Source organism: Hyperolius riggenbachi, chromosome 11, assembly GCF_040937935.1.
Source record: "Hyperolius riggenbachi isolate aHypRig1 chromosome 11, aHypRig1.pri, whole genome shotgun sequence".
NCBI classification, from domain to species: domain Eukaryota; kingdom Metazoa; phylum Chordata; class Amphibia; order Anura; family Hyperoliidae; genus Hyperolius; species Hyperolius riggenbachi.
This window is the reverse complement of record NC_090656.1, coordinates 185,803,908-185,817,160: the sequence shown is the minus strand read 5'-3', so window position 1 is coordinate 185,817,160 and position 13,253 is coordinate 185,803,908. Positions and strand designations below refer to the sequence as shown.

Below are 13,253 nucleotides of genomic sequence, written 5' to 3'. Positions count from 1 at the left end.
GGCAAAAACCGCTCAGGTTTTTGACATCCCCACCGCGGACGTCATTAGTTTCATTTACAGCCTGGACACCCACAACTGACCTGGCTACTTTTGAAGAAGCTGTCACCCAGGCTGGTAAGATATGAAATGTCATTGTAGTGGTTAGATAGTGTAGCTGGGGGGAGGACGGGGTAGCAGGGGTTTGTGTAGTGTAGTGCAGTGTAGCTGTGGGGGAGAGGCATCCGGAGTGTAGCTGGACAGTGTAATTTAAACATAGATATCTTTGGGGTAAAGGTCTATAAAACACTTCTGGACCATGGATGCACCTAGGTTTAGTATTTTTTTTTCCTTGATTTTTGTCCTCTATACCTGGGTGCGTCTTATAGTCCGGAGCGTCTTATAGTCCGAAAAATACGGTAATCTTTACATAGATATTTTAAAAAAAAGTTTAGACCCTTAGGTAAATATTTATGGTTTTTTTTATTGTAATGTTTTGTTTTGTTTTTTTATTAAATATTTTATGTGGGTATTTTTGGGAGGGTGGGATGTAAATAGTGTTTGATTTGGGGAAATATATGTGTATTTAATTTTTTCTTTACTTTTAGATGTAGTTTTACTTTTTAAGAAAAAGACACCAGGAGCCAAATATGGTGTAGTATGCTCAGGACAATAGTGAATAATGTAATGTGAGAAGGTTATACTCACAAACGAGGGTTACCGCTGAGGCAACCACTGTGTATGCAGGTGAGGAGATTAGACCTGTCCTCACTCAGGGTTAAGAAGTCGCTCTCTGTAGATAGAAGAAAGGTAGGGGTGGGTCCCCCTTCCACCAAGGGTGGACACTAGAATGACTTTGATGAACAGAGGTGCCAGCAGAATAAAAACAATTAAAAGTTTTAAAATATGCTGGGGAGGCAGTGGTGGACTTACCTCCGAAAGCAGACTAGACTACTTGTCTGACATAAATAAACACTTTATTAGTACCCCAATAGATGCAACGCGTTTCGCAGGACCAAGCCCGCTTCATCAGGCAATAAAACAGGGGACAAAACAGTAGCTCTCAGGTAGCATGTATAGCGCCTCTAGTTTTACTTTTTGGCCACAAGATGATTGATTTTGTTTACATGACGTTACTCTAAGCGTACAATGTACGCTTAGAGGGACATAGAAGTCAGAAAAAGCAAAGCTTCCGAGAGAAGCTGTCGCTTTTTCTGTGGGGGAGAGGAATCAGTGATCGGGCACCATGGCCCGATTCACTGATTCCTGGGCTAACAAATCCGCGGTCGGGAGGACGCGTGCACGCTTTTGCTGATGACAAGAGATAAGCAAGCTTATACTGCTCTCAGCAGTGAAAATAAACAATTTTACACACAGGGAATACTTGGGAATGCTTTCAAATGTTCTTTAATGTAACTAACAGTAGTAACTGAAATTTTTATTTTGAGAGTATAATGCCACTTTAAGCTATAGGACCTAGTAACAATACTTAAAGTACAAAAGGAATCTTCCAACAGTCACCTCTTCCGTTGTAATCTGGACACAGACCATGGGTCTGCTATAGCTTTGTATGCTCGTTAATCATAGCTTTGGCATGACCACTGTACAGTCCAAGCAGCATGCTCCATTATACACATAGGGATGGAAGAGACGGATATGCCGTACGGTATACAAACCATGTAGGGCAAGAAAGGTAAGGTCCACCTTGCTGCTGAAAGTCAGGCCAATGACATTAGGAAACCCCTGTACCCATTCTAGATTTCCTGTTGAGACTTACATAGGAAAATCTAAAATAGTGCATGTAGCTTAACTCTGTGTCATACACTCCATCAGCTACAAACAAATGAAGGAAAAGTATAATTACCCTAGCCAAATCGTAGAGTTTTGCCGCCTCTTCAAACAGGCCTTTCTGTTCAGCCACAAAAGCTACTTCATTAATAATTGGCTTTGTATCCCTTGTGAATTTATCAATTGCACCAGGCTGCAAAAAAAAAAAAAAATCACAGACATTAGCAGATAACATAACACTGGACAGTGGAATCCTATTGAGTCTAATATCAGGCTTGTGGGTGGAGTCAGATATTACCTCTGTGACAAGGAACCAATTGCCATGTCTGTTGGCAGCTATACTGAGTGGCCAAAAAAATTAGAGACACCCTCTAATAACTAGTTGGTCGAACTTTAGCTCTGATCACAGCTGATATTCTTCTCTGCACGAACTCAACAAGATGCGGATACAGTTGCAGAGGAATGTTGGCCAATGCTGACATGGCAACTCTAATTTGGGTCAGATTGGATGGTGGCGTTTCCAAACTTTGAAGTGATCTTTCGACTTTGTCCCACTAATGCTCAATAGGATTGACATCAGGGGACTGACCTGGCCATAGAAGCAGGTTAAACTCAGATTGATGTTCCTCAAACCAATTTGAGATCGATCGAGCATGGTTGCAAAGACCCAAAACGGGCGTCTATTTTTCTATGATACCAAAGGCACTCTTGATGGTCTCCTGCTGCTAAAGCCCATCATTTGTGAAGTCCGCCTTGTTGTGCTTTTGGCACCTGCAGACTATGCGTGCTACTCGCCTTTCACCTCCCTTGTTCACCAGGCATTTTCAATCAGAATAGTCCTTATATGTTAAAGTTTTTTTTTCCTCAACTGCCACTCTCTAAACACTCGAGGTACTGTTGGGTGCGAAAAAATCTTGAGTCATTGTTTCAGAGATTCTAGCACCAGCTCTTCTTGTACTGACAATCATCCCTCATTCAAAGTCACTTAAACCGTCCGTCTTACCCATTTTGACATTAACTTCCGTGAGAACTACATCATTCGAAGTGGAGCGATTCTTACATAAGCAACTCTGCATGGTTATGTCACTCTACGTCACTGTTGGACTGGTTTACTTTCAAATAAGGGGTGTCTCATTTTTGGCCACTTAGTGTATATACTTTGCACATAACACTTTGGGTCTCATGTGAGTGTTTTTTTCCAAAGAAAATTTCTCTGGAACAAATATGCAAACTAATAATTAATGGTACACTCTCCTACTTACCTTTAAAAAGGGAACCTTAACTCAAAATTAAAAAAATGAGTTTTGCTTACCTGGGGCTTCTACCAGCCTCCTACAGCCATCCTGTGCCCTCGCAGTCACTGACGGCTCCTCCAGTCCCCCGCCGTGCACTGCAATGTGTGTAAAGATAAGTGTTCACGTCTGCGATAGACTCCTGCACCAGCGGCAATGTGTGCAAAGGTACGTGTGGTGCCCCAGAGGAGATGTCAGTGGCTGCGAGGGCATAGGATGGCTACAGGGGGCTGGTAGAATCAACAGGTAAGCGAAACTCATTTTATATTTTCTTTTGAAGTTAAGGTTCCCTTTAATAACAACGATGACAAATCCAGGAGGGTGAGTAGGGAGTGCTAAATATACATTCCAATAAGACATCTTTATTTAGCGCTTACCTTTCTGGTGCCATCCTTCTCCAGCTTCCCAAGAAGCATGTCAAACTAAAACACAAGATAAAAAAAAAAAAAAAAAATCAGAGATTTGCGGTAGGCAGAGCATTACTATCACACTGACCAGGCCAGCGACGTCCTTACCTCTCTGCTCTCGATCACCAGCTCACTGACACATCTCAGGAACATGTTCTTGTCCTGACTGTCCTTCTCATTCCTACAAGATATTGGTCCACTAGTCAAATTTACCCAGAATCCATCACAACCACCATTAATGTGTAACCCAAATGTAACAGACATGCAATTAAGTAGCTGTGAACTCGGTCTGAGCTTGAAGTCTGCAACCAGCTTCTTTACAAAGACCAAGTGTTTTCAAATACAAGAGTTCATGTACTGTAATCTAAAATAAATTCTACTTACCTGAGAAAATAAAAGTACTGTAAGGCTTCCCGTGGGTCGGTGGACTCAAACTTCCTGGTGTACAACATAAGGAGACGGACGAAATTTAAACGCCGGACTCCAACAGGATCTCCAGCTTCTTGACCCACTACAGGGCAAGACAAAGATTTACTGTTAGGACTACTAAGAACACTATGGATGTGTATACATACACACACAGGCTGCCAATTCTGAATTTTGGTGCATCTGCTGCAGATCAGAAACGGATTAAAGTGGACCTGAACTCTTGCAGAGAACAGAAGACAAACAGAGAAATGCACCCAGTATGTATTTAGACAGTTTAGCCCGTCTAATTCCTACTCAGGAATACACTGGCACATCCTGACGGCGAGTCATGTGATGCCCTGTTGCCATGGAGACGACGCTGAACTGGTAAGTTTTAAGTCCCCTGCTTCCTTCCCACTTGCGACGCTGAAAGCCGCTACTGCCTCGGTAGACAAAAGTAAATACTGTTGGCTTCTCCTCCGGGCTGCCAGCCCAGCATCGGGCTAGCGGAGGGAAACGGAGGAGGAAGCTTCTGCATCCTAATGAGGCTTCCTCCTCCCAAGGTCAGTACCTCCACATCTTTATTGTAGCTACCAGGGGTCTAGAAACCTGTACAACTGACTCTGGGAGAAGTAGCGGTTTATTCAGTCATGCTTCCTAAATAAGTTGGTTATCCTATATTGTACAGGAGCTAGCAAGACACAGACGCTGGTATAATAAATCATTAGGGAAAAGAATTATGCACACTTACATAGCTGCGCACTTTGCCCAGATGATTTCAATAGTAGTCCAAGTTCAAAAAGCGCCAGTGCCACATGTACAGCATGGCACCGTGTCCGCTCCATACGGAATAAGTAGGCAATGGCTGCCTCAAATTGGGCAGTTAAGAAAAGTACTTGAAAATACAGGTAAGGTTGCTGGTTCACTGCGAAATGAGACTCCCCTGAAAAATAAAAGCAGAACCGTTAACCATTTCCATAACCAAAAAGAGCCCAGTTAGGAAAAATTCTGCCCACCACCATTCAGCAGTAAAGGTGTATGTGACTACAAATAACACACACACAGTAGTCAGATAGCCGTTGTTGCAGTTCACTTTCTCCAAATATACAGTCTCCCCGGTGCTACAAGCATACGCACCGCACATCCAGTTTACGGCTTCTGAGTGGTGTATTTGAATGGAACACTTCCATAGGAGGCAGCTGACCAAATAAAGGCAAAAGATGCCGGAAACAGAAAGTGCAGTACATCCATGTCACCTGCTGGGAGACCATCTTTACCCGTACGCAGAGCTATCAATGGCTGTTTGCGAGGCATGTGTCTTAAAGAGAAACTGTAACCAAGAATTGAATTTCATCCCAATCAGTAGCTGATACCCCCTTTCCCATGAGAAATCTATTCCTTTTCTCAAACAAATCATCAGGGGGCTCTGTACAGCTGATTTTGTGGTGAAACCCCTCCCACAGTGTGATGTCAGCGCCTCAAAACTCTGAGGTCCTGACATCACACTGTGGGAGCCTTGTTGCATTGTGGGAAGTAATAGTAGTTTACAGCTGTTTCCAACTGCAAAAAAGGAAGCAGCATCTCCTTCCAGTGACATCACCTGTCAGCAGTAAAAATGTTACCATGTGATAAATGTCAGAATGTAAATCAGGGAAAGGAAAGATTTTTTACATTGAGCAAACACTAACTAAATCATTTATACATAATTATTGTAAAACATTAAGCACTTTTTTATTACATTATTGTCACTGGAGTTCCTCTTTAAGTTGGCCATACATCTATCGATATTGCGGCCTGATCGACCATCTAAATTAGATAATTTTATTGAATCTGATGAAAATCGGTGCCACATCAAGCTTGTCGATCAGAGATTTGACAGATTTCGGGCCAACATCAGTTGAATGTAGCGATCAAGTCCCCTATGGTCGATTGGGTGCGCAGCGGTAACAACGTGCGATATCGTGACATCTGACAGACCCCCCGACTGCTGCGCCCCCAAACCAAATCTCACCTTCCGGTCTCATCCGCTGACTCCCCCTAGCGCTGCCAGGGTTGTGTGAGCATGTGTGACAATGGTGCTCGGGATAGACATCTGCAGCAGGTGGGATGTACAATGCATAGGCACCAGCGAACACATTTACATTTGGGGGGGGGGGGGGGGTACAGTGGCCAGGCAGAGTTATGAGGCCGATTCTTCTGAGAATTCATGCTGAAATCAATCAGGATTCGGCCTGCGTTGTATGGTGAAGCCAACAGATCTCTCTCCGATCAGATACAATCACATAGAAATCTGTTTCTTAGTCCAAGGCTTTCCAACCCAGTCCTCAAGTACCACCAACAGTGCATATTTTGTGGAACCCTTCAGAGGTAGTTAATCAGGTCTACTGAGACACCAATTACCTCAAGTGAATATTTGTGATTACCTGCAAAACAATCACTGTTGGTGGTAAGTGAGGAAAGGGTTGGGAAGCACTGTGGACTCATACATCACTAGATGCACAGGCACCTTTACTCATCCCTGCACTAATCTTCACCCATGCTGATGAATGGTGATGGGCAGAGTTTCCCTTTAAATCACAATGTTAACAATATTTACCATAGTCCTCAAGAAGTTGCTTCTGAAATTGTGGTAACGTCAGTTTATCTTGGGGCGAACTGTTGGAGTCGTCATCAAAGCAGATTTGATTTAGCTAGATGAAATAAACAGATCGAACTACATTTATTACTGAATACAGAAAAGTATGATTCATGCTTAAAATGGAATTACACTTAGGCTTAAAAAAAATGCTATAAACGTGCATCAGTGTTGTATAAATGCTTTTTAACCACTTAAGGACCGCGGTGTTAAACCCCGCTAGTGACCAAGCCATTTTTTACTATACTGGCCACTGCAGCTTTAAGGCCTCGCTGCAGGGCCTCACAACTCAACACACAAGTGATCCCCCCCTTTTCTCCCCACCAACAGAGCTCTCTGTTGGTGGGGTCTGATCGCTCCTCCAATGGTTTTTTTTCTTCCAAATATTTTTATTTTTAAATATTTAAATATTTTTCCCTTTAGGCTTTAGCCTATCACAGCGGATCGCTCCTGCCCCCCCCCCAGCTTAGATCGCAGCGTTGTGCACAGTTATTAGACGGCAGTTTCGGCGTCTAACAGTCTCCGAGCGGCGATCGCACGCTCCGCCCCAGGAATAGTGTCACAATCCTGGGCGCCTCTCTGGCGCCCAGGATTGTGACACTGTTCCCCAGGCACATCTATAGACCAGAGGAAGCGGTTTTGACCGTGAAACGCGTTGTCATTTGTGCCCCAATAAAATTTGAGAAGTAATTACCCCTACCTTAAGAGTGAGTTTTACTGCTATAAGGTAGGAACTGTAGTACCTTACTCTAACTACTGTATGATTGATACAAACCACTGATGTATGTCCACGGGCGCCTCCTACCCTCTCCCAGTCTTCTATACCCCTGTACAGGGGAGCGTACACTTGGAAGTTTTCCTAGTGACCAGTCTTTTGCATGGAGTTTGCAGGTCGCCTCCCATACTATGAGAAGCAAGGCCGAGTGAGGACGGCACTTCCTCACATGCGAGAAGAGTGGTTGCTTGTGTTTGGCAACCCAATTTTGTGAGTATATTTCCTCTCATTCTACATATACTGCCAGTGTCCCTTTGATAATACACCAGATCGGGCTCCCGGTCTCCCGGTGTACTTTTTTGTCTTCTACAAGAGCCTATACCTCGGTAAAGGATACTCCAGAGGCTTCCCTAGTCGCTCTCTACCTCGCCTTTCCAGTACTGGGACCCCCCAGAAACTCGTGGCAGCACTTTATTACGTGGATGAGAATAGCCACACTGGGCAGGCACAGAACGGTTTGCGCCAGCACAGAGCCGCTGCTTGGTGGTAAAAGCCAAACCTGTTCAACTGCGTGCCACTGGGCAAGCGTGAGCCGTCTGTGCCTGCGCAATGCGGCCAAACTCCATCAACAAGCCATTATGGATGGGTACCTGCAGGGTCACTGCACTAAAATGGCAGGGAGGGGGAGTAGTTGAGGTAAGGCTCTGGATTACCCAGAGGCTTCCGTCTCTACTTCATTTGGGGCACTTTTTTCACTACAGTTACACTTAAACTTTCTGTTTTGTGCTATATATTGTAGAGACAGAACGTTACAAGACAGTGCAGGAATGCTAGAAGTACGATTTTACAGTAGCTAGACAGGTACCATAACACGTGCAGACACCTTATAGTTGTTTCATCCTGTAAGCATTCAACTGATTTTAAGGGCTGGTTCACACGGGCTTTGAGCAGCGTCCCATTTGGCAGCGTCTCATTCAGGGGCTTTCGGTGGCTTCCCATCGCGATCTTCGTTTTTCTTCCCCACAGGGACACCCAAAGATGCTGCGGTAATTAGAGATGGCCAGAACGGTTCCCATGCAAACTTATTTGCGTGAACATCAGTGGTTCGCATTGAGTTCGACCCGCCCCCTATACTACATCAAAAATTCTGAGATTTGTGTGTATGTACCCAGGCTTACAGGACGTCCTTAAGCAGTCCAGGAAGGTGTGTGGACATTTCAGGCGGTCCTGCGCGGCCATGGCACGCTTGGCTGATATTCAGCGGAGAAACAACTTGCCGGTGAGGCGCTTGATTTGCGATAGCCCGACTCGCTGGAATTCAACGCTACTGATGTTTAACCACCTGCTACAACAGAAGAAAGCCATCAACCAGTATCTGTACAACTACAGTAAAAGGACATGCTCTGGGGAGATGGGGTTGTTCTGGCCGAAGTACTGGAAACGTATCCGTTTGAGGAGGTGACAAACATGGTGAGTCGCAGTGAAGGCACTTTTAACGACTTGATCCCATATGCTTTTTTCCTGGAGCGTGCCGTGCGTAGAGTGTTGGATAAAGCTGTGGAGGAGCGTGAACAGGAACAGGAGGAAGAGTTGTGGGATCAATTATCAGCAGAACCAGATGTTTCCTCAACACCTGCGGCAGCACAGAAGAGGGGGGAGGAGGAGGAAGAGTCGTGTGGGGAAGAGGAGCAGGATGAGGAAGGTTTTTTTTTTGAGGAGGCGGAGGAACAACTGCAGCAGGCGTCGCAGGGGTCTTGTGCTGCTCAACTTTCCCGTGGTATTGTTCGTGGCTGGGGGGAGGAGGAGAACTTACCTGACATCACTGAGGAAGAGCAAGAGGAGATGGATAGTACGTCGGCAATTATGCTTTACAGTGTGCTTAAGGGTGATGTCGCAGCACAATGGAAAATGGGTGCCACTGCCAGTAATCTTCCTCCTCCTCCCATGTCCACGCAGGCAAGGACAGGACGCTCTAGCGATCTGATGGCGATGTCGGACATGCAGACATTCTTTAGTCCAACGTCTCGCCTTAGACCTTCCGGATCCACCCTCCACCAACGCCTCGACCGGCAAGTAGCCGACTACCTGGCCTTAACTGCAGATGTACACACTGAGCAGCGATGAACCCTTGGACTACTTGGTGCGCAGGCTTGACCTGTGGCCAGAGCTGTCACAATTTGCCATCCAACTTCTGGCTTGCCCTGCCTTAAGTCTCCTGTCAGAAAGAACCTTCAGCGCAGCTGGAGACATTATCACTGAGAAGAGAAGTCGCCTAGGTCAAAAAAGTGTACAGCACCTCACTTTTATCAAAATGAATGAGGCACGGGGTCCAGGACTCCAGGTGGATACCTGAATGCTAGAAGCGGCTGCTAACAAAAACTATTTTTTCTGGTGCATGTACATGCCTGCCTAATTTTTCTGGCTGAACTGTGGCTGCAACAACAAAGCAAAAGGCATGTACATGTGTAAATTGCCCTTTGTGATCATTACCTTGCGTATCACAATGAAGCAATGACCGCCAGCTATATGAAAGTGTTGGGGGGCACACCCAAGATAATAAGGTCGTTGCTTCATTGTGGACAGACCAAATTCGATCAGCTGGACAGTCACTGTTCTATCATTGAGCTACCTCCGCCCGACCATATGGGCTGGAAAGCCGCTATCGCCTGCACTCTCGCCATGGTGTGCACCAGTCCAGCATGGCCGTCACTACACAGTCAAACAGCTGTTTGCGGTGTGTTACACAGTAGTTTGGTCTGTCAGTGTGAAGCAGGACACTAATTACACTCCCTGATTGATGTATACACATGCAAAATGTTTTAAAGCACTTTATGCCTCCAATTTAGCATGCAATGTGATTTCTGCCCTTAAAACCCTGCTGTGCACCAAATCCTAATTTTTCTCCGGGACTTTTGGCGTGTATCCCACTCCGCCATGCCCCCTCCAGGTGATAGACCCCTTGAAACATATTTTCCAACACTTCTCTGGCCAGAATTAATGTTTAAAGTTTTGAAAGTTCGCCTGCCCATTGAAGTCTATGGCGTATCACGAAGTTCGCGCAAACTTTTTGGGAAGTTTGCGTTTGAGGTTCGCAAACCTAAAATCGGAGGTTCGAGCCATCTCTAGCGGTAATTGACCCTAGATGCCGCATGTAGTGTCCAGGGTCACCAGGAACGACAGGGAAAATAGTGATTGGAAGGTCGCATTCGCGCAAACGCCAGTAAACGATACACGCTGCCAGATACAAACTCTTCCATTCACTTGAATGGGAGCATTTAACAATGAGTTCGTCGCTGGCGTTAAATGCCCGCCAAGCATCCGTGTGAAGCGGCCCTAATGGAAGTGGTTGTCATGTTTACTTAGAGAGGAAAAAAAAAAAAAATTGGAAAGTGCAAAGAAATAACAGACAAAAAAAAAAAAATTCGCAATCACTCACCTTTAGCCACAAGTAGTCTTCTGTTTTGTCTGCTACCTCACTGTGATTATCTGCCACATCACATCGGCCAATTATACAATACACAGCCCTTTTATAAGGGTCAGTGCTCGACCTCACAGCTCTTCTGTAATGTAGGCGGAGTTTGTTCTCTGATGCTGGAAGTAGCCTGAAATAGGATATTCTTTTTCAATAATCTGTCCTCCAGTTTTTAAGGGAACACTATTGTCAAACATATTCTGCAAGGAACACAATCCAACAGGAGAAGCCCCATCTACAGCTAAATAAACAAGTTAAAATATATTTACCAGCCAGCACATATGTGCATAAGTTAAAGTTAAAAGACAATCACTCCCATCTAAAGTTAAAAGCGCACAACCTCATGTACTCTGCACACACAGCCAATATTTAGTGTCCCCTAATGTCTGGGACGACCAGTCAGCTGAATGGTGACGAAGCAGTCCACAAACTGAACCACAGTTACATATTGCTTGCAGCACAGAAACTGTTACAACAGTGTAACCAGGTGCTCTGTTTGTATAAATACTGGCTGTGCACTTGGACAAATATATTTGTGTTTTTTTTCTCTTACTGGGCAGAGTGGGTAGCTAAGTAAGGCTCACCCACTTGTACAAAACCCGTAATATTGGAGTGCTACGTGGAAGACATTGAATAAGTGCTCATATTTTATAGTGACACTTCCTGTTCAACATGTTTCACCTTTGAAACATGGCTTCGTCAGGGACAAAACAGTGAATGGTGTATTAACAAGAATCACTCCACCTTATCAAAATAAATTTTAGCAGCATGTCTAGTTCTGGTCAGAGCTAAACATGCTGCTAGACAGCACGTAACATCCCTAATTCGCATCCTACTATACTACGCCAGGAAATTAATAATTTTTAATTGGAAACTCACTACAACTCCCTCTCTATCCAACTGGAAAAAGCTGATCAATGATGCCCTACCCCTATATAAACTGACGTATCAATCACGAAACCAATTTCAAAAATTCGATAAAGTGTGGAATAGATGGATAAAGGCGATAAATACCACTATACCTAATCTCGACATCACTGCCTCAATACAAGACTTTATACAAACATGACCAATCTAATACATATTTTAAGATTATATCAAATACTAATTCATGATATATATACCCTTGACTTAAGTATCATTCTTATAATCCACTCCTTTAACTAACTGATGTACTTATACTGATCTATTACTGGTCTGAGATGCGTCACTGTAACAACACTGATTTTGTAATTATGCTGAATTGACGATTGTTGATTTAGGTTTTGCTATTTGTTCAAAATTCAATAAAAATTCTCTTAAAAAAAAAAAAAAAAAGACAGCACGTAACAAGGAAGAGTTTCTCTGAACAGAGAGAGGAGGGGAGTTGGAAGTGGCCAGAAGTGTGTCAAGTGCGTACGACTGTCTGTGAGGACAGGAAGCGATTGCAAAGGATGACCCTGCCAGTATTGGATTGTAGTGATGGCTGGTGTTCCCATAAAGTCACAGACTAGTTGGATGTGATGGTGGTGGACCCCTATGAGAGACATTCTAAGCAGGATTGCACTGTGTTTGTTTATTCTTCAAGGATAACGTGGAGTCTTTCTATGCAACACTGAAAAGTGCAGCAGGCAGACAAAGTTCCATTTCTTGGGGTGTTTAGCACACCAATCTATTTCATGATGTTCTATTGATACGGGATTGCTTTAACCAACCACAGTTCTGATTGGTCATGAAAGTATAGTGCACACAAACCAAAAGCCAAGTTAGCTTGCTTACCTGCGATCATTGAGCACATATTCCTGGAACCAGTTCTTGAACTCTCCCAGATGATGCTGTAATCTGTTCACTACCTGTTCAGCTGCTGAGATATCCCCACAGCGCAAGCAGTAGTAGATGAGGGCCCAAACTGGATACCCCTCCAGCTCCCCGTCCTAGAAGCAGCAGATGAGAATGAGAAGACGCTGCTTTGCGCAGACACAACATGGCAGGACTTGCCGTCAGTGGGGGTCACTTACCTGCAGGCCAGGAATGGCAGCGGGAAGCCTGATATTAAGGAAGCTGCGCACCAGATTGTAGGTGGAAGGAATGCCTCCCAGCTGAGCCTGCTGCAAGTTTGCATAAACACTCTTCATGGTATAGTCTCTATAACTAAAAGAAATGAACACAAATTATGAGCAGAAGAAACTTGCACATTACACTGTTTAACCTCCCAGGCAATATGGTTGAGCCTAACTTTCTCAGGGAAAAACAGCTGAAACCAGTATAGATGAGTCAGGCTTGTCCAGCAGTTCTAAGGGCTTTTTTTACACTACATGCAATCCCAAAGCGATTCCAATTTTGATGTGATTTTAAAAATTCCTGCATGCTGCATTTTTTTCCTGTGGATTTATTCTTGTGTTGCTAACACCCAGTGAAAATCAGAATCACAAAATCAGAATCAAATTGAGATATGCAGTGTAAAAGAAGCCCACTGCAGGGTTCTGTTTCTTTGCATGCATATGCAAATTTTCCCATAAAAAATTTGCATTCTTATACAAATTTTTGCATGCCCTGGAAACCTGCATGTGACTTTTAATGC

At 44.3% G+C, this 13,253-nt stretch overlaps 1 protein-coding gene across 2 annotated transcripts in view; it reads right to left on the bottom strand.

Annotated features, from left to right (window-relative positions):
- Positions 1 to 13,253, bottom strand: part of NUP93 (nucleoporin 93) — a 66,607-nt gene that overhangs the window by 14,824 nt on the left and 38,530 nt on the right. For both annotated transcript variants that reach the window (XM_068259669.1, XM_068259668.1), the window contains exons 9-17: positions 12,691 to 12,823; positions 12,452 to 12,606; positions 10,658 to 10,823; positions 6,468 to 6,561; positions 4,623 to 4,814; positions 3,848 to 3,974; positions 3,572 to 3,644; positions 3,434 to 3,478; positions 1,841 to 1,957 (exon numbers count right to left, since the gene is read on the bottom strand). In XM_068259669.1, the coding sequence (XP_068115770.1) occupies positions 1,841 to 1,957; positions 3,434 to 3,478; positions 3,572 to 3,644; positions 3,848 to 3,974; positions 4,623 to 4,814; positions 6,468 to 6,561; positions 10,658 to 10,823; positions 12,452 to 12,606; positions 12,691 to 12,823 (1,102 nt within the window). The remainder of the gene's footprint in view (positions 1 to 1,840; positions 1,958 to 3,433; positions 3,479 to 3,571; positions 3,645 to 3,847; positions 3,975 to 4,622; positions 4,815 to 6,467; positions 6,562 to 10,657; positions 10,824 to 12,451; positions 12,607 to 12,690; positions 12,824 to 13,253) is intronic.